The 25,988-nt window shown below is 43.5% G+C and overlaps 1 protein-coding gene across 2 annotated transcripts in view; it reads left to right on the plus strand.

Annotated features, from left to right (window-relative positions):
• ccnd2a (cyclin D2, a) overlaps nt 1-25,988 on the plus strand; it is a 112,858-nt gene that overhangs the window by 86,035 nt on the left and 835 nt on the right. Inside the window, exons 1-5 of one of the 2 annotated variants that reach the window (XM_077596135.1) lie at nt 7,026-7,533; nt 8,823-9,038; nt 11,838-11,997; nt 18,695-18,843; nt 23,272-25,988. The exon at nt 23,272-25,988 is cut by the window's right edge and continues 835 nt beyond it. In XM_077596135.1, coding sequence (XP_077452261.1) covers nt 7,339-7,533; nt 8,823-9,038; nt 11,838-11,997; nt 18,695-18,843; nt 23,272-23,442 — 891 coding nt within the window. In that variant the 5' untranslated portion in view covers nt 7,026-7,338 and the 3' untranslated portion in view covers nt 23,443-25,988. Of the gene's footprint in view, nt 1-7,025; nt 7,534-8,822; nt 9,039-11,837; nt 11,998-18,694; nt 18,844-23,271 lie in introns of those variants that run through there. The other variant, XM_077596136.1, reaches the window with a different exon arrangement.

Here is a 25,988-nt window from a genome sequence, read left to right on the forward strand (position 1 = left end):
CAAAGTCCGGGAAATTTGGAGCTTTTCTTTAGCCTAATAATTACTAGGGCATTAAGTATGACTAAATAGTAATTCGCAGTTTGTATTTAGGGAATTTGAGCAATGATTTAAATGGTAATTATCAATAACCTTCCGGGCGACCAAAAGACCGGCGACCAAAAGACCGGCGACCAAAAGATCGGCGACCAAAAGACCGGCGACCAATCGACCGTGTACCGGGCGGGGTAAATACACTGGGGACATGGTTAATATTCACTTGTTATTACAAATGATTAGTACGTACTTCGATGCTAAATTTTATCACTAGAAACAACAAAGATAAGCGGCAGGTGGGCAGATGGGGGATTCTTTTAATGTCAGACGCTCGTATGCCACCTAGCGGGACGCCAAGACACTTGGGGAGTCTAAGCAAAAGAGAATGTTCGCAATCTACCTGGTGGGGTGCCGAGGCCCTCGGACGCACCAAGGGAGAGCAAGGCTTGTATGGATTTCCTTCGTATTTTTCTTTATGACACTTCATTTGGGCATCACAAACCATAGACGATTAAATCACTAAATTCCATGTAAATAAACATTGATGTGACATCATAAAATGCTATTTTCTGACACACATTTTCACAGATGAACCTTGCCCCATCTTTGCTTCTGAATGACTCAGTAATTTGGGGATGCTCCATTTGTACCCAATCGTGGCACCCACATGTTCCCACTTAGCCCACTCACCTTGTAGGATGTTTCAAACAGTTGTTTGATGAGCATGCCTTAACTTTTTCCGTCATTTTTTTTTTTTTTTTTAATTAAGTGTCTCAGCTGTTTTGTTACAAGTTACTGACCCAAAATTCTACATTGAAAAATGACCAATTTTAACATTAAATATCTTGTCTTTGTAGTGTATTCAATTAATATACATTGAACACACTTTGCAAATCACACTATTCTATATATATTTCTCTAAGGTAATATCCCAACTTCTTTTCAACCGGGATTGCATATTGATTTAAAAAAACCTTTGAGCAAATATTCAGTCCACTACAAGGCAAGATATTTGAAGTTTAATATACAAACATAAAAAAATGACTCCACACAAAAGAGCACACCTTACTATATCAGCAACAACACCCAAATTCCATCAACACTGAGAAAAACATTCATTCAAAAGCAACACCAGACATGAAAAAGGATTTGAAAGATTGATAAAACAACAACTCTTCATTAACCAAATAAAAATCAACCCACCGTGTTGTGCCATACGCATTCATATGGTGCAAACTCAGTTACCCTAACGTTTGTAGTAAAGTATCGTTTTTGTTCAACCACTTGGAGTTCACCTTAAATCATTCCCCTGAGGCTCCATGGCTCTTCTATTCAAAACAAGTCACAAAAGTGGCATCAGGAATTCTATCCAGGCAACAAAGTTAAAGGTGCACATGATAAGGCATTTTGTTGCAGAATTGTGCACTCTCACTAGTGGATAAAAACTCTGAACAAACTAAAGTGGTGACACCACCATGACACTCAGCACCTCCACCATAAAATTCTGTTTGCCCCCTGCAGGTAACAGTAGCTTAACCCAAAAGAAGAAAAAAAACTTTAGTTGCGCAAGAGTCACACGTCCACTTCATTCATTTTCTGCACTGCTTATCCTCACAAGTGTCGCGGGGGTGCTGGAGGCTATCCAAGCCAACTACGGGTACCAGGCAGGTGACAACCCAAATCGGTGGCCAGCAAATCACAGGGCAGAAGGAGACAAAGGACAACCATTCACGCTCACATTCGTACCTAGGGGCAATATCGACTGTTCAACTAGCCTAACCTGCATGTTTTGGGATGTGGGAGGAAACTGGAGTACCCAGAGCAAACCCACCCAAGCCTAGGCAGAACAAGCAAACTCCACAAAGGAAGGTCCAGACCAGGGTTCAAACCCTCGATCTCAGAACTGTGAGGCCGACGCGATAACCACTCGCCCAACGGGCCACTTGGTGATTACTCACGTATAAATGTTGCTTCATTGTGGCTGTGGTTTTTGGAATCAGTCCCTACATAGATTTGTTGATGAACCCAGTTTGTTTGTATGTTTTAATCTGAGGTTTTCTTGTCGGGGATGGAAGTCTTCCGGATGTTGATCCTTCCGAACCACCGACAGACACAATTATGAAACATTCCTGGGAGTTTTTGGGCCAAAAATGCAGTTAGTGCCCCAAGGACTCGGTAGGATTAACAATGCCTTTGTTCTGTGTGTGCGCAAAGCAAAAGAAGGGAGCGGAATAGGCTGGAACGTTGGTGCGGTATCAGCAAGCAGCTGTTGCATGAGTGACAAAGTCAAGGGCTGGTGATATGAACATGGGAAAATCCTGGAGGAGCTGGAGGTGAGGAGACAGCGGTGGCGGCAGCTGAGCCCCTGGGCTCGGCAGCCTTCACGCGTGTGGAGGACAAAACGTGGGAAACACAAAAGGACCGATTGCACTTTGCTTTCGAGAAACCATCAACAATACTTTGTGTCGTTTGCCAGATCGTTCAATGGCTCCATCGGAGACGATTAGTGGGGTTGAAACGACTCGCAGAGGAATGTAAGGGGAGGAAGGGTGTAGGAATGAAGTGGGGGTTTGAGGAAAGGTAAATGAATACCAGACGCTTTGTTTCTCGTGTTAAGTAGAGCTTTAGCCACATCTACCAGGCGGCTGGTATCATCCGTGCTTCCCACAACTTGTGTGATCGTCATTTATCCATGTTGATTTTATTCATCAGAAGAATGACATTGTGCATTGAGGCAGGCAATCATAGATTGGGAAATGCATAATCTCATATGTGTAGACTCGATTTGCTAATAAATAATCTTACCTAAACAACGGATTTAATTGCCATTCTGTGACGATCAATGAAAGAATTCATTTTTCTTTGCGTGATCTATTGGCAGTGATAGAGGTTGAATTTGGATTGAAGGGGGCTGATAGTCATCATTAACTGCTATCAATTTCAGTTCGAGGGGATCGGACCGCTATTACCGTCAATGGAGCAGAAATGTGATAATTCACGGATTTACCTGATTGATTGCCTTGCTCAGTGGGTTTTAACTATCCGACCTTAAGAAGGTATGTGTATGTGTAAAATGGAGCAAAGGTGAAAGCCTTTGCTTTTTGCTGCTTTCCCTCCCGTCGAATTTAAGTTCATAAACGTACGTGAATTGAAATCTTCCCAGCAAAAAATGAGTTGCAAACATACTTGAGCCTTTATTCTTTTTTACATGTAAATATCAGCCGCTTCTGAAATGTTGAATATTTTTTATTAATTTTTGAATTGTGTAAATATCGGCTTGGTTGTATCCACAGCACACTGAGTCTTCTATTTGGAAATTTTTCATAGCTATTGTAGAGCCATTTCAATTGGTTGCGATGCATCAAATCTTGCAGTTCGTTATGGTGCAAAATAAATTAGTTAATACGCCTCGTTTATGTTTTTAAATATTTTAGGAAAACATGACAGATGAAGGTTTGTGCAGTTCGTTTGGGGGGGAAATGAAATCGTAACACCAAACTTTTACACCTTTTGGGGGTCACAATTGTACCCCCCAGGCTGCATTCAGACAAGACATAAGTTACATCTTCCCATCTGTTCGCCCTTGTTTGATTTTTTTTTTTTTTTGCTTTCAGCTGTTGAGATACGGAATGCCTCAAAGAATTCGGGAGGATGTGTTTTTGGGAAGAATTCCGAAGGGAGTCGGCAGGCAGGGCGCTCAATGCCAAAGCTGCATTATTTGAACATCAGGCAAAACGAAGAAGAAAGGGGGGCGGGGGGTCTCTGGTGTTTAGGAGAGACGACGTATTTGCAAGGAAACATTGTTCAAGATGAAAGGAAACAAATTATATTATCGAGTTCAGCTATTTCAAATAAGATAGCAGCTCTGATAGAGTTTGATGTGTTACTGCTTTGACATGTCAGTTATTTGGCAAGACCTCGCAGTACAATTGTCTTTCACTTTCATTTGATTTCTATGCTTTGCTGGTGTTTATTTTCACATTTCAGTTGAATTCACCTGTTCATGGGAAACTCTGCATGAGGTATTTCTAACTGTTAAGCTATTGAGGTTTATTTTTTTATAAAAAAAACGAACTTCTCCCTCTTGTTGTTTGGCATGAACATCTGCACTTGTTCAACCACAGTAAGAATGGGGAAATGTGAATATGGCAAACAAATGATTTGTTTACTATATATATTATATGATGTTTTGATATCAACTGAGCGTGCTTTACCCAGGGAGATCACCTGTTGTGATAAGATGCTGGGGTATTTATTTCCCTGTAGCGTTTGGGTTTTTATTTGTTTTTTGAAAAGGGTGTTTTTGTTATCATTTGGAGGGGGGGTAATATTTTTATTTAATTGTATTTCAACAATTATGACAGCTTGAGGCTAATATTTTTGATGGCACATTTGCTGCTGCTTTCTATTTTTTCCTTCCCATTCTGAGCTCTTTATATTTTGATGTGTGACAAAGACATTTAATATGTTTGTAGAACACACAACAAATGGATATCAGACAAATGAATCATCTTGAAATTTAAGATATAGGCACATTTGAATTTTGAGATTCTAAAGTTTCATATTATTGCTCAAATTTGGTCACAAAGTAATTGTGATTAAATGTGGACTCACAATGGAACATAGTGATTATTCACAGCTTAAGAAGATGCCTTGATGAGGAAAAAAATGCAGATTTTGTTTTAATATCTTGTGTAGATATTAAAACCAAAAAATACATTTAATCTACCGACAACTACATTTAAATGAGTGATTTTAAAATTAACAGAACATTTGAAAACATGCAGCTTTTCAATATCTAGTAATAAAATTCAATATTTAACAGGAAGCTTTCAGAAATTCCCTTTAGGATTTAGAATTAATATTTTCTTCATTAAATGTTGCATTTTCTTTAGGTGGAAGTTCATGTGAATACCCTATTGATTTAGCAGATTTTAAAATTAGATTTAAAAAAAACTCATGCCTGCTTGCATGGAGGCAGCAGGTATGTTGTCTGCAGACTTTTCTTTTCTTTTCACATACCTCAACTGATGTTATCTATGCAAACGAGTTTGGCTACAGTTTGGGAAGCACCTCCTTACAACAAAACGGACAAAAGATAAGAAGAATGATTTGGACACATTGCTTGTTTCTCTTTCCCCTTTTTCTTTCAGTTTTAGAACTTGTTAGAATTGATCAAATCTTACAGTCATTGATTCATTCATGTGCGCCCCCTTTATGATAAACTCAAATTAGAACCATCGTTATCACTTGGGAATTCCCCAAAAGACTGTCGTCTCATTTAGTGCCAATTTTTCATCCTTTTTGATGGTCATACATTTCACATCGGGCAAAAAAAAAACATGCAAAGAAGGACCGCGGGGATAGAAGTGAAATAAAATGCGCGTGTAAAAAAAAAGACTTCATTCACTCGAAAAACACGCTCGTTTTCATTCATTAAAAACAACATCATTAACAACTTTGTTTCATCGCGTCGGGACTTTGTTTCATCGCGTCGGGACTTTATTTCTGTACTTGACTGAATTAATCGAGCAGAACTTCAAAGAACTCGCGTTTCCCATCCCGGAAAAATGAAGTTCGATCTTTTTTTTATTTCTTTATTATTTGCCCTCCAGTAAAATGCGCCTATAATGTCATGAAGTAAGCTCGGCATGTCTAGGCAAATATGTATGGCAGCTTTATTCTGATATGTTGAGTGAACGCTTCCGCTTGTGATGTTCCGCCATTGAGCTGCACAATAGAAGCAAAAAAATGCGCCCTGGCATGTGTGTGTTTCCACCACGTGGTCCTTGGCAAGAAACTCATACAAACGCATATAACAATAGATTTCAAACTTTCAATGTCACTGACAATGATATACGTCCAACCGAGGCTCTTTTCGTCCCTTTACTGTGAATTGAAATTAGTTTGTCACTTGGAATGGACTGGACGCCTATTAGCGTCAATGGCAGCTGATGAGTTGAGTTGTTGTTGTTTTAATGGTTAGAATGAGCAGATCGCTACTCATTTGTATGCGTGGAGATAATTATCGGTGGGCAATTTGCATGCGTGGAGATGATTATCGTTTTTTTTTTCAAACAGCCACAGGTGTGATTTGCGCAGGTGAGGGAAGTTCTCGGGCAGTTTGGAGCACACCTGCTTCCGGGTACAACCTTTCCTCTGGCCTGCGCCTTATATCAACGAAATCCCGCATGCAAACTTGGCTTTTTTCATATTTACAATCGGTTATTGGACGCAATGGCACAATGACATATTTGACCGCTTCACTCATTGATGTGTCTCCACCCCGGAGGGGGGAAGAAGGGGGTGCTGAAAGGAAGTCTGCCCAGTAACAATCGCCCTGCCTGGCTCGAGCTCTGAAGAACTATTGGCTATATGCAAATAGATACACAAGGAGGGAGGAGGAACTAGAAGGAGGGGGGGACAAAACTTTAAAGAGACACTTCCCCTGGTTTTTCTCCCAATCCGAGCTGTATGCAACCTATAGGGGAGATTGGGGGGGGGGGGGGGGGGGATCAGGGGGGGGGGGCGGACGTTTTCTTCCTCCCCCTAATGCACCGCGCGGCCTTCATTCACAAGTCCGAGCTTTGAAGCCACCCGAGAAGAAAAGGGGGCACGGCTGGGGGGATTAACATATTTACCCATGCAGATTCTCTTTAGTCTCTTTAGGCTGTATTTTTTAATCATAAACGCAATTCTGCGCTTCCTGTCCACCTGCTTGCTTGACTTAAAGGAAAAAAGTTCTCCAGAGTTGCTCTGGAAAGTAAAAAAGCACGTGGCAGCCAATCTTTGTTCATTGGTAAAAAGTCAATAACACACGGTGGAAATTAATATTGGGGGCATTTTAAAGTTGGCTAAGAAAGTGTGATGTTTTTGAAGAGGTTGAAAAGTGGTCAATAAATTGGAGATAGAAGAGGGTTTATTTTTAATGTGGAGCTGGAATGATGGCAAATTTTCTCGGGGGGCTTAATAGTACATAAACAGGCCATGTGAGCACGCACGGCCGAGAAGAAAGAAAGGGAGCGAGCGAGCGCTCGTGCACGCGCGACGGAGCTAATGAAGCGAATTGCGTCAGTTCGCGCACGCCTTGAAATGCGCCTGAGCGGAGGCGCACTGAGGGAACACACACACACAGGAAAAAGTTGCTCCAACAGCAGGACGAGCGACGCTGAGCTGACGGAGCCTGTGCACTTCCAGTCTCGCCTGCTTTTCATGCCTCCTCGACACTTTCCCTTCTGTGTCGCCGTCTTTTTTGCTTGCCTTTCTGTGTGATTTTAAACGCCCCCCCCCCAAAAAAAAAACGCCATGGAGCTGCTCTGCCTGGAAATGGACAACAACATACGGGCTCGTCCCGATCCCAACCTCCTTTGTGATGACCGAGTCCTCCAGAGCTTGTTGACCATAGAGGAGAGGTTTCTACCTCAATATTCCTATTTTAAAGGCGTGCAGAGGGACATTCAGCCCTTTATGAGGAGGATGGTGGCCACTTGGATGTTGGAGGTACGAAGAAAGCTGGCTTTTTCTTAAAATACTCGCCGAGTTGCGACCTGCTCGGACTAGAGATCTCCTTTTAAGGCTGCTTTTGTTGATGTTTTTTGAGGGGGGAGAGGTAAATGTCGGTTGTTTGCTCCGGTTTGCGACGTCCGGCTGCCGTCGCTCGTTTTCCGCCGTTTTCGCCTCGCCTTGCGAACGCGACGACGTGAAACGTGGAGCGTCCGAGCGCGTCTTGCGACCACCTTTTAAGCCTTCTTTCTAATATTTCCAACGATATGGTTCAAACTGATCCGAGTGTTTCCATGCACACGTATGCACTCGCCGAGCACCGCGCTCCTCTGTTCGCCATGTTGTTTTTTTCCGGGAGCGCTTGTGCTTTTAAAGAGGACTTTACCATGTCTTAAAGCGAGTAACAGCTCGTGAAAAGCATCGACTGTGGCGTAGGGCGAAGTATTTTGTCACAAAAATGTGGAAATCGTGTGTTTGGACGCTGCAAATGTTGAGGATATCTGTTGGAAAGGGAGGAAGGGCGAGGGCCTTCTTTGCGCTTTTGCTATCGTCCTCGTCGCAAAGCCTCGCGGTGGAATTAGGTTCCAAAGTCGACCTAAAGTCGCTCATTTCTCACTGACGTTGAATTGCAAACGTTCCCGAGGGTCTCTGCTTTATTTTCATGTCATTTCGGTGAGGTTCCGACCAGAGGAATATTTTTAATTAATTTTTGAAGTGACTACGTCGGCTGGCTGGTGACGCACGCGATAGCAGCCTGCAGCGACTCGCTTTATATTTTGACGTTTTATTCCTATTTCGAGTTCATAAATTTGGCTAGAAAGAGTCGGGTATGACGCGTAAGGCGTTGTAGTTTATTATGGTCCAAAAGAAATGGACGGGCAGAATTTATTTCTATTTTTTAACGATTTTTGAAAAACATGACGACTGAAGAAAAAGCGTTTCCGCGTGCTGCGCTCCGAGCGGACTGTTCAAGAGGAAAGACCCCTTTTTTTAAACCTCAATTTCATTTCTTAGTGAAACAACTGCGGCCATCTCACACTTTGAAGTCGCTTTTCACACTTATTTCACGCTTTTGTGCGATCATCATTTCCATTAAAATGGCCGATGTCGCAACCGATCGCCGATTCTTGGCTCGACCCCAACTTTGAAGTGTCATCGCATTCATGAGTGCCTTTTTAACAAAAAAAAATGTCTTATGGAGTTTGCTGGATGCTTTTCAACTGCTGGTCAATAAAAGTCTGAACGCTGTTGCAATGTGTGCTCCGTCTCTCTGTCTCTGTTTATAGGTTTGCGAAGAGCAGAAGTGCGAGGAAGAAGTTTTTCCCTTGGCTATGAACTACTTGGACCGCTTTTTAGCGGTGGTCCCCACCAAAAAGTGTAACCTGCAGCTGCTGGGAGCAGTTTGCATGTTTCTTGCATCCAAATTGAAAGAGACTCGTCCGTTGACCGCGGAGAAGCTTTGCATTTACACCGATAACTCCATCCGACCGCAAGAACTTCTGGTAAGCAACAATTAAAAACATCACATATGCATGTTTTCCTTCAAATGTTTCTCCAGGCTGTCCGGCGTGCGTTGATGAAAGGCAAAAGCCACACACATGAGAGAATTGTTCCACAGGGGGGCTCTTACTGTACCAGACCCCTCCGGCTGGGCTTTAAAGTCTTGTGGAATGGTCTCCATTGCCATCTAGCGGCAGATATTTGCACGCGCAGAGCAACGAGGTCATCTTGAAAGGCAGCCAAACTTCTGACTGGGTTCCTGTCAGAGTGGGAGACGTAGAAATCCAAGTTTGCCTTTTACAGTTCAGACCTCCGTCCCAAAATAAGCACACCCGCGTGGCCGCGTTACGGACGGATCGACTGTTTCCGCACCGCGCGACGATGAACTCATTCACTTCCATTGGCAGAGCCGGACGTCCAATCCATTTGGACTGGGAGGGCTTCCGTCAGCGAGCTTCTCCCAGTCCAAATGCACCGACTGGGGGAAGCAAACAGTTGAGGCCCGTTTCTCACATCTGTCAAGGGTCAAGCTCACGAGGCCAAATGGGCTGGCTGTCCATTAACGCGTGGGTGACGGTCAGCATGAGAAAGAGAGGTTTTCAATCTAACTTTGAACTTTTGAGGTTCTCTGCTGTTTTTTTCTTCTCGCAGTGTTTCTGTATAAGGCGCCTCTTTTTTTGGCTGTCATAAAGATACAGGAAACAGAGATCAGCTGCTCGGTGCATGTGATCGCTTCTTCTTTTTTTTTTTTGTAGGCCTCATCTTTGGTAACAATTTCTTGTAAATTGAACCGCAATGTTAGAAGGTGTGACCAGAGGAAGGCAGTAGCAGAAGGAAGCGGAGGCCACTCAGCGTTCAGATAGGTTATGTTGCAAGCTGCTTTTGTTTTTCTGCAGATACACCAAGTGCATCCGCACGTGTGGGATTGGCTAGTAACGCGTTCAGGGTTAAGGGTGACGATCTCAATTGCTTTGACTGATCTTTCAAGGACCACAGAATATTGTTTTTTTATGGCTATAGAGCCTACCAAATGAAAGATAATACTTTCAAGAAATATTTTGTATCTAATTCGTTTTTTTGTAGGTATCAGTAGATTGTGAAAGGGTTACTTCTGTTTTTTTTCCAAAATAGAGAGAAAGCAAGCTTTTTGGTCAAGTATACATTTGATTCCAGTTAATTCCAGTTAAAGTTGTATCAAAACAAAACAGCTTGTTGTACTCATGCAATCACTAAAAACTGCCATGTTTTTTCAAAAAAATTAATGGTCTTAAGTTGACATCTTGTGTAATAATACAGCAGTTTAAGTATTTTATACTCGTTTTTAATTAGAAAGTCCATTTAAAAATGTGAAAACATTAGTGAACTTGGTTGAAGTGCTTTATCCTCATTAGGGTCAGGGGGTGCTGGAGCCAATCCCAGCTGTCACCCTGAATATACAAAGTTTGCAGAAAATGTCGTCATTGGTACTCTGAGTTTAGATTCGACGTATTAGATTTTCACATCATTGATAGTGAGAGAGTGAAATGCATAGAAATAATATTGTTGTTCAAACAGCATAACCATTTCAAAAGTCCAGATCTGTTCTTTGCATGTTAAAAGTAGAACATTACATGTCTAAAAAGGTCTGTGGGGAGGGGAAGCTATTTCCAAGGTCGGCGGCAGCCATATTGGATTATCTCACAAGCGGAAGCACGCGGTATCCGAGGGAGAGAATGGCCTGCGTCCGTGGCCGCAGTCACAAGGCAGTAGTCCGGAACCAAACCATTAAAAGTTTCCCTAAATTAGTCAGCAACTCTGCAGTTAATCACCTCCTGCTCTCGGAAGTAAATGTCACAATACACCCAAAGAGGGGAGAACACTCACATTGTGTCGCGGTCTATCAATGCAATGCATGATGATCACAATGCATTTATTTACACATATGAATCGAAGGCCTGTTTAGCATTTAACAGTGGTGAATTTGCAGAGATTTACAAAATGACTGTTCGGGTTGATGTGGGAGGAAATCTATTGAAGAGTTCTTATTTTTAACATTTGATTACATATAAAATGGCAGATTCCCCCCCCAAATGCACAGCGTCGTCTTTCCTTCCGCTCACACACAGCGGAACCTCTGCTGGGCCTCTTTAGGAAAGTCCCAGATGCCAGACAGACAAGCGGGGAGGGGGGACGCAACTTGTGAGGTCACCTGAGCTGGTGACATTGCTCGTGTTGCTCTGCGTTTGGGTAAAAGAAATAAAAAGGGGAAAAAAATTGCAAAGAATTATTGTCTGCACCAGAAAACTTTTTCCATGAAAAGAGTTGGTGGTCTTTGTGATGGGTGCTCACCATGACTACTGCAGTTTCACTTTTTTGTCTAAATTGAAGGCAGCTTAAATCTACAAAGTAAAGGAAACATAAATATGAAGTCATTCAAACTTTTTATACATTTATGGAAATGCAGCAATTGCTTTGTTCGTTGTCAAATCATGTGCACATGGCTTCGTGTTGCTGGGCAGAATTGACAAAGCTTCCACAGAAGGACATTGGAATGGCAATTAGGGGTTAATTCAACAAAAAAAGGAAGTTGTGATGGTACAAAAGGCTTTAGCAATTCAAACGCTACTCTGCAATAAAGTAAAAAATGGATATTGGGAAAAAAACATTGCAACATTGTGTGGATCTGGTGGAGGAACTACCACAACTGAGCCTGGGCTGCACATTGGGGGTCAATTCTTTTTGATATGATAAACACAAAAATATGAGGTGGGAGCATCCGTTCGTTCATCCATCTCACAACTTGTGTGTGTTCTCGCCTTCAGGAATGGGAACTGGTGGTGTTGGGCAAGTTGAAGTGGAACCTGGCAGCGGTGACGCCAAATGACTTTATCGAGCACATAGTGAGGAGGCTGCCACTGCCCGAGGATAAACTGACTCTTATACGCAAACATGTCCAGACGTTCATCGCTCTTTGTGCCACAGGTGGGTCACTGTTACGCGGAGCCTCTTTAAGATGCCATGTTCTCCTGACTAAATGTCTCCAAAAGTACATTATGCCTTTTAATTAACATGATTTGTTCAGAAAGTTGTCTGCCTGTAAGGGTGTAACGTTTAATCGCCGTACATCGAAAAATCAATCTATCAAAACACAACTTATCAAATGTCAACTTTTAGACATGCCGTTTTACAAAAAGAATGGTTTTCACTTAAAAGAGAGGAGCGTTTCTGCACGCAAATTGTCAGAAACAACAAAACTACTTTGTAGTTGTTAGCCTTTTAGGTCATATGAACTAATTTTGTTAGATTTTTGTACGTAATATTGCATTGATTCAATCCAAGGCCATTGAATGGACTCAGAAAGTATCATGTTTGGTGATTTGCACTACCAGCCGGCAGCGATGGCTTCTTTTTGTAGTATTCTAAATCAAATAAGCTCTCCTGCCTCCTTGGTGAATAGCCCCTTTTACTGGAATAACTCAGAAGTGACGCATCGTTTTAGGAACAGAAAAGAACAAATATAGTTTATTTGAAAGCAAGGTGAGCAGGGTTAATGCGAAAAGAAAAGAAAAATATCTGACTTCTTGTTGCCCCTATGGATTCTTGTGTAATGACGGCGGCAGGCATGTCATTGATTGTACACATTGTCAAAGCGACATTGTGAAAGCCTCAGCGTGCACTTTGTCCGTAATGGCTTCAGTGAGGGAGTGGAAGTGAATTTACGAGCCGAGTCCTCCTGACATAGCGTCTTTCGAGAGTGACTTTTCACAGATAGCAGAGGATTAGCGACAGAGCGTTTATTTATGTACGCACTGGGCAAACACCAAACGGCGAGGGCAAATGGCGGAAGCGCCAGTGAGTCAACACTTGACGCATCTGAAGATATCTGGGAATCCGAACCCCCTTTTTGCCCAGCTTTCCCACACGTAAATCTTGCGTTATCTGGTGAGAATCTTCCCGGAGGCATCTGAAGGAGGTGGTCTGGGCTCTCAGGAGGATTTTCATTTGCAAGACAGTTGACAACGGCTCACTTGTGGCCTCCCATCCAGTGAAAGAGAAAACGCGCTGAAAACCGCCGTGAAAGACAAAACGCGCTGAAAACCGCCGCGCCGCGCCGTGCCGTGTTTTCAGGAGAACAAGAAGAGAGCGGAGTCTAAGGCCTCCTTCCTAATAGCTCCTCGCTTTTGATGAAACAGTTCCGTTCAGGCCACTCTGTGGGTTTTTGTCAGGTGGCGTGGGCTGGCTCTGTATTAATTAATAACACTGGCTGGTCCATTCAGGACTATGCAAATGGATGGAGGGGCTGGGCTGAAGACCACGAGAAGGGAGACAAAGGACCGGGCCCTTGCGTCGGTCGGCGCCGCGGGGCCACTTGATAGGAAACGGCGGTCTTTGCCTCGGGCAGCCCGCCGGATAATAGGCCAGAAACAAGCTCATTAAGGGAGATTATCAGCCTCCATTCCTACACTCTCACAGCGAACACTCCGAGCTTCCTCGTCTATTCTTATTCAATTGGGCTAGAGTGGGAGAATAGATGGGGTGCGCGGGGCAGACAGATGCACCCCGAACTGTCTGCTACGGTTATTGGCCTTCCTTTTCGGCCTATATTTGCCAGGATTATGGTTCATCGTCTTTGTAATTGATGCCCACTCCAGTGGGCTTTTCTGTAATGGTATGCGTGTGTTTTAAAAACAACACCTGAATGTCGGCAATTAATTCGTTGGATACCTTTGACGTTGGTGGATCAACCAAATCTACTCCAAAATGAACTTTTTACTCTAAACCACATGTGTGAAAGTGGCAGCCCGGGGGCCAAATATGGCCTGCCGCATCATTTTGTGTGGCCTGGGAAAGTAAATCATGAGTGCCGACTTTCTGTTTTAGGATCAAATTAAAATGAAGAGAATAGATGTATATTAAATTCCCTGATTTCCCCCTTTGAAATCAATAATTTTAATTTTTTAATCATTTTTTTCTGTTTTTAATTCAAAAATCATTTTGTAAAATCTAAAAATATATTTAAAAAAGATAAAATAAACATTGTTTTAGATCTATAAAAAACTGAATATTCAGGGATTTTAATCCATTTATTAAAAAAAAAAATCTAAATATTATCTCTAAAATGGTCCAGCCCACGTGAAATCAAGTTGACGTTAAAGCGGCCCGCGAACCAACCCGAGTCTGACACCCTTGCTCTAAACTGTAACTTTGAACAAAGAAAACCTATCAATAACCGTCTTAATGTTGCACCAGCTTTAATACATTTACTGATTGGCTGCCTTTGATCCTGATAGAAAACCAAATAAACGATTATTCATTGATTTTACATTGAAACTAAGAATTCAAAAACCACAATTTTAAAATCACCTAGTTCACCCATTTTAAATACTCAATAGGCTCTGCATGATTAACCATTGATGAGTTTGAATTTAGCACCAAAGTTTGATTTGAAGAAAAATTGGCAATGAAGATGAAGTCAAAATGAAAGTTTTTTTTTCCCCTTGAATCATTCATGCAGCAAAAACTGTGAATTCATTAGAGTATTTCCCGAATAGGGGATGAATAAAGTTATCCAATCCAATCTATGATTTTTTTTCATGAGAGCTCGCAAGCACCTCTAGTTGCACAGGAGAAACACTGCAAGTTATGAATGGTATTTTTTTTTTCCTTTCTCTTCAATGGAAAGGAGTGCTCGGAAGTGGCTTTGAACTGTCAAGTAACTTGATCATTAACTTGTTAGTTCTACAGAGGAAAACTAATGATTCACTAGATAGAAGACACCCTTTTCCTTTCACCCTCTTGTATAAAGTCCATTTCAGCAGCTGGTCACACTCATTGATCTGGATGTCCTTTAAGAGAAATTGTTGAAAAAAGTAGATATTCATCAATAGATAAATGATCTAATTCATGCAAATGATGAATCAGAAAGTAAACTGGACGTCTTTCTCCAGTGTGTGCTCAGGAATCAATAGAAAACCAAATCATTTGGTGTCTTTTCAGCAGTTGCCATTTCAAAAAGGAATACATTTTAGTTTCAAAAGATGGTGAAACTGTGGACAAATGTGCCCATCCCATTTCTATGCAGCAGTGCGAATATTTTTCAGTGATTCATGCCCATCTCACTGCACCAGAATGGCGTCGGCAAGGAGACTTTCATCGCGTTGGTCCCGTAATGAATGATTCATGTTAGATGTGGTCAATGAAACCATTTTTACTGGAGTTTGTTATGGTATCGTATCCCTTGGCACTAGTTGCTTCAAAGGCTGAACAAATTAGCCACCACCTCCAACAAATTACCCTCACATCCCTGGTATGTGGCATCATGTCCGGTGGCGCCACTTTGGCAGCGAGTGAAGCGGGAAGTAGCCTGCACCCAAAATTGTGAATCACACAATGGTATGTCCTGAGTTCCACAGGCTATCGGACGGCAGTCTGACTCACATCAGAAGTGCAGAGAGAATTTATCTCTGGATGCTGACACATTCCTGTTTTTGATAAACGCATTTTCCCCCCCAGGATTCCCCTAATTCATTTGAAATGAAAGCGCTAAAATTGATGGTGCGTGTTTCGCTGCCATAATCGCTGCCAATTGAAAAAAGTGCCAGTTCATCATAAAATTTCACATCTCCAAGTCAACAATGATTAAGGGAAAAACATCACTTAATATAAATGACCTTCATGCAAAATATGTTTGCAGGGTTTTTTTTAAGTATACAGACTAGTATGTTGGGAGACGAGTCAAAACGGGAGTGGTTAGTGCATCTTGGCAGCTGACAGCATGAAGCTAACTAAATTACAGCAGTGGTCCCTAACCACCGGTCTGCAGACCAGTAGCAGTCCGCGAAGCACCTGGTTCCGGTGCGTCAGAGAAATTAATATTAACCTTTTTAACCTCACGCATGGAGATAATAGGCCAATGGCGCGCTGCACCTCAGGGTTGCCAGATCACAAAGAGTCCAAACCAATCACTCCGTAAATAAATTATTAAATAAGAATAATTCTACTTTAAATATGTGTCTATTACATATATTTCAGTCAGTTTCATAGACTCTGTAATGTTAGCCTCCGTACACAAACTTTAAAAACCAAGGAAGATACTCTAGAGGTGATTTGACGTCGGTAGTAGTGACTTTCAATCCTAAAATAATGTTTAATTTTCACCTTACCAAACACGTAAGCAAACATAAGCAATACATCTCTACAATACAGGAGGTTGATTTATTGCCTTGGAAAAACAGGAGGAAGTTGGAAATGAGACTTTGGGATTTTCTGCCAGTTTGTATGGCTGCTGTTCAACTCCCCAATGTAAATTAATTTAGAAATTAAACGTGCACACATCGCAGCCACCCGCAAGGAGCGTGCATAATAGGCGACCAGAAGTCAGCGAGGATGGTTTTTTTTCACACAGCGAGAGAAAGGGCCATTGAAGGCGCCTAGTGGCGTTTCGGGCCAAACTCGGCAACCACCGCTGACACCGAGCTTTCCATCGCAGGCGTGCGTCGCCACTCGGCTACGTACACTGTTTATCCTTGAGGGGAATGTCAATGAGCTTCTGCTAAAACACGAGCATTCTTCGCCTCGCGTGCCGCGGCCGGCGGGCCATCACCTCGGCCGCACGCGCGCGGCCTTGTTTGCGGCTGCACGCACAAAACGACATCTCTGTCGCCGGCCTTTGTGCCACGGGGGCGCGTATATTATCCACGCTTCACACATACAGTAAATTCATGTACGTCTTTCTCCCTTTACCCCCACCGGAGAAAGTGGTATTATTATAGCAGTGATGTAATGCCGAAGGTCTTTGTGTGTTCTTTCCTCTTGGCTCGAGGTAGCCTTTAATAAATCGGCCCCTTGGCAGAGGACCAGCGGCCAACACAGGGGTGTATAATAAGTTCATTTATTTGTCAACACCGAGCCCACACGATGAGAAAGCGCCTGGCTCTGCATGTTAAAAAGCCAGCGAGGGGGCCGCCTTTACGGCTATCAAAGGGCCCACCTCTTTGATTCCAGCTGGAAGGAAGAAAAATCTCCTTCAGAGCCCTCGCATGCCGTTTGCTTTGCAATTGAATATGGCAATATGTTAATGGTCAGGCTACCCCTAAGCCCCCCACCCCCAAACACACACACACCGCCATCCCGCTGCCCATAGGTGGCCCAGGAACAGAGGCATACTTGTGGGGGGAGGATAGGAGGTAAGGGTCATCGGGGGGCAAGTCTTTTCTTCCCGACGCAGACTTGACGCAGACTTGAGAGCCATGCGCGGCAGAGACGTCAACCCCCCCAATGCTCTCCCACCACGCCCACCGCCTTCCCGTCTTTTCTCCCCCTGGTCATGATGTCCATCCCTCCTTCTTCATCTTCCTCTTGCTGTTGACCCCCCGCGGCCTCGCTGTCCGGCCACGCTCTTTGTCCGTCCCGTCTGGCTGAATTGCCCTCAGTGCACGGGGGATGGATGCCGTGTCTCTCAATTGGGTGAAATGAGGTGATGACTCCGGACAATGGAGTCACACTCTTCTGCCTCCCCCCTGGCCGGCTCGCCACTCTATTAATATGCTAAAAGATAGGAGGGCCGGCGACGCAAACCGCCGCCTGTTGTCGCGACAAAGCCCGAGGCATGCGTGTCATTCAGCGACACCCCCCCCCCCTCACACACACACACACCCTCAACCCCGGCATGGCTGTGAGCTTTCTGAAAGGAAAGGTAGAAGTTGAGCCGTACAGAGAGAATAGCAGAGTGAGAGACCGTGATTGTGTTTCTCTCTCTCTCTCTCTCTCTCTCTCTCTCTCTCTCTCTCTCTGTCTGTCTGTCTCTCTCTCTCTCATGCAACTCCCCCCCCCCCCACGCCTGTATGCCAGTTGCCTTGCCTTTTCAGGATTCTGGCCCGTTCACAAGCTGTCTCATTTGCATTATGAATGACAGTGAGGGGAGCTAACAAGGTTATTGGTCTTTGAGACGCACGCCTGTGACCACACGTGGAAAAAGGACCTACAGCAGTGAGCATTGGCAGAGGCACTGAGCCTCTTTATTCCCCCCTTTCCAAACGCTATGGGGCTTTTTCAGGGAGCACACGATTTACTCAGGAGATGGAAGAAAGGGGGCCGGCCCGGCAACGGGGAGGGAGGCTTGGGAGGTGAGTGGGGGGAGGCTGCTTTTCAGCTCCTTTACAAGCCAAGTGAACCCTCATTACCCAGGCTGCTGGTCATTAGCGAAAGCGGCGTTCAGACGGCGCGCAATAGAAGGATTATTTCTCAACTGACTGCCAGATTACCAAACCATACAGTATTGTTTTTCATGCCTGTACTATTTAATGGAGCATAGTCATTCAAATCACAAATTATCCAATGGCTATTTTAAAACATAATCATTTGAAAATGTATCATGTCCTCTTGTCTTTTAAGTACTCTAGCATATTTATTATCCTATTATTTTGCTCAAATATTAGTCAAATAATAACATAAGTAGAAGTTTTAGCGCTCTAATATTATTCAAAGTTCATCTCTAAAGATGCCTGCATTATTTTGGAATATTATTATTGTTTGTGATCCCTCCTCTGCGATAACTGATTTAATTTAAACTTTGAAGTCAGTTGTGTTCGGGTTTGTACTTCTATTTGCATTCTACCGTAAATAAAATAAGAGTTCTGCTTACACGTTTTCTCAAGAAGATTTTCTTCCTCTTGAACAGATTTCCGATTCGCCATGTACCCTCCATCCATGATTGCCACGGGAAGTGTTGGAGCAGCCATCTGCGGCTTACAGTTGGACTCGGTGAACCAGTCCCAGTGGGGCGACAGTCTTACAGACCTGCTGGCCAAAATCACAAACACGGAAGTGGTGAGTTGATGTTCATTCACAAAATGTATCTTTGTATACCTGTGTCTGGAAAAAGATGGATGAACAGACCTTTGCCACTAGAGCACAGCTTCTCCAAGTGTGTGGTGGTAATGAATAATTACTTGAGTATCATTTTTTAAACTTTTCTGCATATAATTGTTAAAACCCCTTTTTTTTGTAAGAATTTATATGTGCAGAGAATGTGGATTGAATCGTTTCTTTGTATTTTTTTTCTTCTGGAAATTTTGCTTGGAATTTATCCATGAAAGATGACATTTACACGAATTAACAGCGCTTTTGTTTCTGGAATGTTTGTGAGAAACCAGACAAGTTAGCAAGTGGCAGGTTTTCATCTGAGTTGGGCCTCGTATAAACAATCGTCAGAATGTCGCTGTGGTGGGTAAGACGAGTCCAAACAACAGCAAGACCTTTAGATATACCTGGCATTCATCATGCAGTCTCAACCTCAGCCTTCACCTCAGTAATGCAGTTAAATTATTTTTTTAATGAACGTAGGCATTGAGAAATGAACCACTTCAAATTGTGAACCGCAAACATGAGGCGTGTTAATTAAGTGTGTTCAAAATAGTGGTGGATTGTGACATTCTGTGTGTCTACGACACGGTCGGAAGATAGCTGTCACTCGACTGCTGCTTTGTCAAAATCTCACCTAATGGCGTGGATGGACTGACGGGGTGCGAGGTGGGCATTGACGCCCACATTTTTTTTTTTTTGGTTCTGTAAAGATTCTGGCTGGAAAGTGTGGCTCCCTCTGGTGTGTTCTGGGTGAAGTCCCGCTCAGCCGCTGAGGAAAAACAAATAGTTAGCCTGAGCAGCACAGGACCTCAGTGTGTTTAGACTGCACGCTTTAGGACTGGAGGGAATTAAGTCGCTCTGTGGCTTTGTGATCAACTCCCCACATTCCTGAATCCAGACAAGCCGTGCTTTGCAGCGTAGGCTGGAGGCCGAGCAGAGGGCACCATTCCTAACTCAACATATATGAGGGACTTAAGTATAAACTGCTTAGAAGCCAGCCAAAACTCCACATATTGGCTCTGTTTTGGTTTGTAAAATTACTCCACAACTTTGGTCAGACCACCGCTAGTGAGACATGCCTTGAAGAAACTGACGCTAATTTCTTGCGTCTGTTTTGAAATTATTCTGATCGTCGTGAACACGTAGTCAATGTCTAAAAGAGGCTGTTCACTAAATTGGAGACATTGCCACGCTGAAGGGTCACCTTCACCAATTCCGACCCCAATCACTAGAGAGGAACCTTGGCCAAATGTGCAAACTTTCTGCATTCATATTTGGCCAGTAAGAGGTAACGTTCGGTTAAGAGCAAAATCAAGGGTGACATTTTGCCAACTTCGTTGTGGCACGGTCCACCCTACGACTGGCACCTTTCTGACATCTGCAGTATCCGCAAGCTGCGGTTTTCCAATGGAAATGAGACCAGTCCCACTCACCACTTTGGGCTGCTGGAAAAATGTGTGTTACTGGATGGGTGCACACTTCCACACCCGGTGTTCCCAAACCGTTCTCCCTGTGATGGATAGCTAATAGTGACGTATGAAGACAAGCATGCTTTAAGAAGGTTAAAGAAGTAAGAAGTTCAGTGTCCCAATGTCATTCATTAAATATATATTACTTTCACTGAATTTTAATATTATGAATGTAATTTCTGATTAAAATGAGCAAAAGTATAGTCACTATTGGGGTTGCATTAAAAAATATTAAAAACAAACAATCAGGCCGTAGCGGATGCCGCATCCGAATAATGCAATGTGTCATGGTGACCAAATTTACATAGACACCTATTTACGTGCATTTCAACCTATAAAAATATGACGAGGATTACCCAACAACCCGTCTGCAGCAGACACCAAAGCAATATTTCCCTTTCCACTCCATTTTTCAAGTGTTTTTCTGACAGTGAAACCTAAAGCTGCTCTTCTATGATCGTCAGAACAGCCTACAACCACAGCAAGTCAAACGCGTTTATTTCTGTGCACGAGCTCTTTTGAGCCACCGAGAAAAGAACGAAGGCATTTTCTATAGTTGGGATTTCCACTGTCAGCCTCTTTCTGGAAGATTCTCCAGACTCAGTAAGTGTGTCGCATCCAGTCTCATGCGGTACAGTCGGCACTTGAAACGCATTCCACGGCTTTGCGCATTTCTTCCTTTTGGTTTTGTCTGTCTGCACTACCCCCCCTCCTGTCGCTGGTGTCACAAAGGCCACCCGCGGGTAATCTGCGCACATTGTCACACAGAGAGATTGTTGCAGTCTGATGAATGTTTGAGGTAGAAGAACTCATCCAACAGAGCTTCACACCCCATCCACCTTCAGACTTGGCTTCGAAAATGGGCTTGTTGGTCTTCTATGACCGAGCGACTCGGGCTTCCCTGAAAACACTCCCAGTGTTTCCAGTAGTCACACGCTGAAGTCATTAAACGTGTTCAAATAAAATCTAGAAGACTTGGCGAGTGGTTGGAGTTTCTGCTCTGAAGCGCTACAGAGTCTGTGAGAGCGTCTTATTAGAAGTGAAGGCGTGCATTCTTGTGGTGAAACACAGGCGGTTGCTTTATGTGTTAGGAGCTTTGCTTAATGTTCTCACGGGAATTGAGCTTTTATGAGCACTGAGGCGCATATTGGTGGGTGCACACAACCGTGTTAGCGGTTGTCTCGGAAGATGGACGATCGTTTTACCTCCATATGTGACCCGCTCCAATCAAATCCATATTTCGGGATTCTCACCGCAAGATTTAACTGCGGCGCGCTGACCTCAAGAGGGAGGACTACAATTCGGAAACGGTCTCACGCGTGTTTCAGCCTGTAATTTATGCTGCCGTTTGAACTTCGACACCGTGACCTTTCGTCAGTGAGCCGTGCGCATCTCCTAAAGGGAACTCAACTCTGGCCTGAGTTAGGTGTTGTTTCATCCTGGCCCGCTGGCATTTGGGACCAGACCACAGGCTCCTCAGGTTTAAATGAGCTACAGATTTTGCAACACTTGAAGCCATCATTCCGATATTGGTACAAGTTGAGGTGTTACTGCTTCACACCACTAGAAAGCAGTGTTCTCCATTAGCGTACTCAATTGCAAACAAATGTTCCCGCGGCTGTGTCAAGACAACATCTGTGAGGCTCTTCTGCTAACAATCTATCGGACACTCAACTCTCCACGGTTAGTCGCTCCCCCTCACTTTTGCCCGGCCATCCCAGACGGATATGAGGGCTCAGTGCTGTTGAGAGGCTCCTCTCCCAGGTGGGTTCTCACATTGCCCGAGCGCCTTTGATGGTGAAAGGCGAGCCGGCAGGGTCTCCCGCGGATCCCCCGCGGGCGGGCGGGTGCGAGGACTGGCTCTCGTTAAAAAGGCACCACCTTTGTGCTCCCGAAGGAGGTGGATGTAATTAACATAGCTTCGGTACTACCTGTGTTTTCAGACGTCGTCGTCAAGGCCGCCTCTGTTTTCTCAGCGCTTAGCGGCGGCGGATGATATAGGTGGACGGGTGGTTAGGGAAGACGGGCACAGGTGTGTGTGTGTGGGGGGCCGGGGTGGGAGCATGAAAAGTTTTTGGGCGCACAACCCCGGTGGGCTGACCTAGCCTCGGGATCTGCGTCGTGTCAGACCATTAGCCTCGCTATAAGTGGGAGTTGCTGCTGGGAAGTTGGTGGTCATTTAAAACGTCTGGCACGAAGGCTCCCCCCAAATTCCTGTTATTCGCAAGGATAGTTGTGCAGGCCAATTTTCTCCCTTGGCAACACTGGAACAATAGCTCATTTTCACCCAGCTCGACTCTTTGGAATGTGTAGGTCATTTTCTTTAGGTTTATATTAAGCTACTAGAACAGTACTTTGGAAAGCATTCGAAACCAGTTAACACCCCCAGCAAAATACTTGGCTCTGTAATTTCCATTTATATGAACAATATTAAAGTGGGATTCAGGTACATGTCCAAGGGTACAATGTGAAATAACACCAAGTGTAAATATCCTTTTTTTCCCCTTTTGACTACCTAATGCGCATTTTTACGAAAATTAAAAGAGTCGCTTGACAGGCCTAAATATCAAAAATGCAGCCGATGCCAAAACTTTTGAAGTTACCGACATGCTCCTTACACCTTGTAGAAAGGGAAAATAATGTTTTGAGTCCATTAGGTGCTGCCATTTCTCGCTTGCTTGAAGAAATAATCACCCTCCACAAAACCACTGTTCGAATGTAAACAAAAGACAAGTGGGGATGAAAATTTTACTGGACTTTTTTCAGCTTTTAAACTCTCAAAAGAAGAAATATTCAAAATGAATATATGAATTATCTGCGAAATATGACTTAAATTCTGATAGACTTGAACACAGGTCCATTGGGACAAAATGGGTAAAGTAAGCTCAAAATAAATGTGTTCATTTCTCTGGTCACCTTGCAGGATGTTCTCAAAGAATGCCAGGAGCAGATTGAGCGCGTGTTGGAGAGCAGCCTGCGCGAGGGTCGCAAGCAGCAGCAACAGCAGCAAAACCAGCGAGGCCCGAGCGGCAAAGGCCTGGACGAGCTGGACCAGTCGTCCACCCCGACAGACGTCCGTGACATCAACTTGTGAAGCGGCGCGGAGGCCTCGTGGCACAGGATTTACAAGAAACGAAAAATTACGAATCACGAAAAAAAAAAACCTTTCTTAAAAGCAGAAAAAAAGAACAAAAATACAAAATGCTAAAAACACAAGCCCTTTAAAAGAAAAAGAACAATGCTTGCTAGTTTTTTGTAGATTTTTTTTCCTGTTCTTCAAGACATGAAACACCCACCCACAAAATCTAGATTTATTTTTTTCTTCTTTTGGGGGGGGGGCCGAAAAGCGACAGATTCGGGGCACGAAGATGCTCCGTGGTGCCTTGGATACACAGAAGGGAAACCAATCATATTTGCGTTCTGCTTTTGATTGTATAGAATGACCATTAAGTTATACTGTAACCAGAGCTGGTGGCAGAAAATTGCAAAGTTGCGGGGTCAAAGTATGGGCTTAGTTTTTTGTTTTTTTGTTGTTATTTCTTTGTTTTGTTTTTCCTCCTCGCTCTACTTTGATATGTATTCACATTATTTTCTGACCATCGGCGAGTCGTGGAGAGGAAACGTTGAGAAAACTGGGGGCGAAAGACCGGATCTTTTGAATCATCATCATCGTCATTATTAGTCCTAGTAATTATTATTAGTCGTAATATAATTATTTGACATATTTTGAGTAGTCAAGATCAATAAGCTCCTTTGTCAGGCTGCTTGTGCATCTGGGTCAGTCAGTGGATTCGGTGTGTGTGTGCGTGTTTGTGTGTGTTTGTGCAGTCTGAATGGAATCCTGTATCTAAATTGGCAGTAAACATTCTAAGGCGCGAGGCACTTACAATGTTGCGAGACGATGGAGCAGGCTGAGGTTACGTCCTTACTTTGTCTATCGGCATAATGGGGCGTCTATGTACGCTGTGTCACTGCCTTCATTCATTTGCAGTGTATCTCGCTCTGTTGTTGGCCAGCAATAAAGTTTGGCGTGGACTATGAATAAGAAGAGTGTGCGCGAGCGAAGGAAGGGAGTCTCCGATAACCTCAGCTTCACACTTATTGCTATTCTGTTCGTGATATGTGTGTGACCACATGCCATCACGTGGTGTTACGATGTTTAGGTCTTCAGTCCGAGGTTTGGGGGACTGCTGCGTTCTTCAGAAGGGAGGCAACAGGGTGCGGGAAACATGCTGGGAAGACAGATCGGATGGATGAATGAAAAGGAATGGGGAAATTGGAAAGCAGAGTGACATGGTGGGAGTCAAATTGGACTAGAACATAGTTAAGTGAGTGGAATTTAAAAATGGAATTGTTGCCATTTTAGGTGGGTGATGAATGAGGAACCTCAAGATCAGGCGAGGATGAGTTTCCTTTCATTTTTCTTTTTTTTTTTTTTTTGTTTTTTGTTGCTCGGAGGAATGCAAGATGTCGTCGAGTCCCACTCGGGCTCACATTACGATTTCAATGGCAAAGCACTTTGAGAACATGCTCCCAGGAGAGACGGCAAACTGAATCGGTGGTCATTTGGAGGTGGTTGGCTGGGTTTTTGTTTGGATTAGATTTTCTTTTCTTTTTTCTTCTTTTTTTTTACGCCTTTGGTTTACTTTGTAGGGCTGGTTTCCCAATCACCCCCCAATGTCAAGCAAGAATCCCACAAAACTGGACATTCCAATCAAAACGAACATTCCGATTTAAGCAAAGACCAACTCGATCCGAGGAGCCTGTCCCTTTCCGAGGAACAAAACAAAAAAGGCCAAGACACACAAGTTCCCTCATCGGTGGCTTTCCTTTACACTGTCAAGAATTGTGTGTGCGTGTGTACTTGAATATTTCTATTTATCTGCATCACAGCCACAGTCACGTGACACGGGGCGGCGCTCGGGTGGTCGTAACATCCAATATTTGCACATGTTCTTCAGAGGCCAATGAGTTTTTTTGTTTTGTTTTGTTTTCCAAACCACCACAAGTGACGTGTTTTAGTGGCTGCTCACTTTTTATGGTGCTGGCTTGAAATTGCAGAAATTCACGGCAACTTCGGTCGTGTCATTCGGCCCTCTTTGAGCTTTGCTGCTTCGAATAATCGACAAGAGGTGTTCATCAGGCAGGAACACCACCGTTTTTGTTTTTTTTGTTTTTGGACTTTGGCGTGTGCGAAAGTTTGTTTATTTGTTTGTTTGTTTTTAAACCCCCTCCCCCATGAACGACATTGCCGGTTGACAGACTGAAGAAAATGTGGGGACGTTTTTGTTTTATTTGCATTTTAGCAATGTGATGTGCCAAAACATCGCATTTTTGATGATTGCCCTCTTTCATTTTGCCTCTGCCGGATGTAAGCTCTCACCCAAACTTAATGACGTCTTTCCTGCAATGTCTTGTTGCGTGTGTTATATATTGAGACCACACTTTCAATTTATGTTTGATATATTTTATGGGGTGACCAGACCCACAAAAGGGTTCTTTTTTTTCTAAGATTTAGAGATACTGTATTCCAAAGTGAAGAGAGGACAGAGGAGGTGTGAAGACATCAAGAAAAAAAAAAGTCAATATTTTTATTGAGTTATTGTTGTCTTTTTGCGCTGCTAAAAGCTATGAATTTGT

The sequence above is a fragment of the Stigmatopora argus genome, chromosome 3 (genome assembly GCF_051989625.1).
Source record: "Stigmatopora argus isolate UIUO_Sarg chromosome 3, RoL_Sarg_1.0, whole genome shotgun sequence".
Lineage (NCBI taxonomy): Eukaryota > Metazoa > Chordata > Actinopteri > Syngnathiformes > Syngnathidae > Stigmatopora > Stigmatopora argus.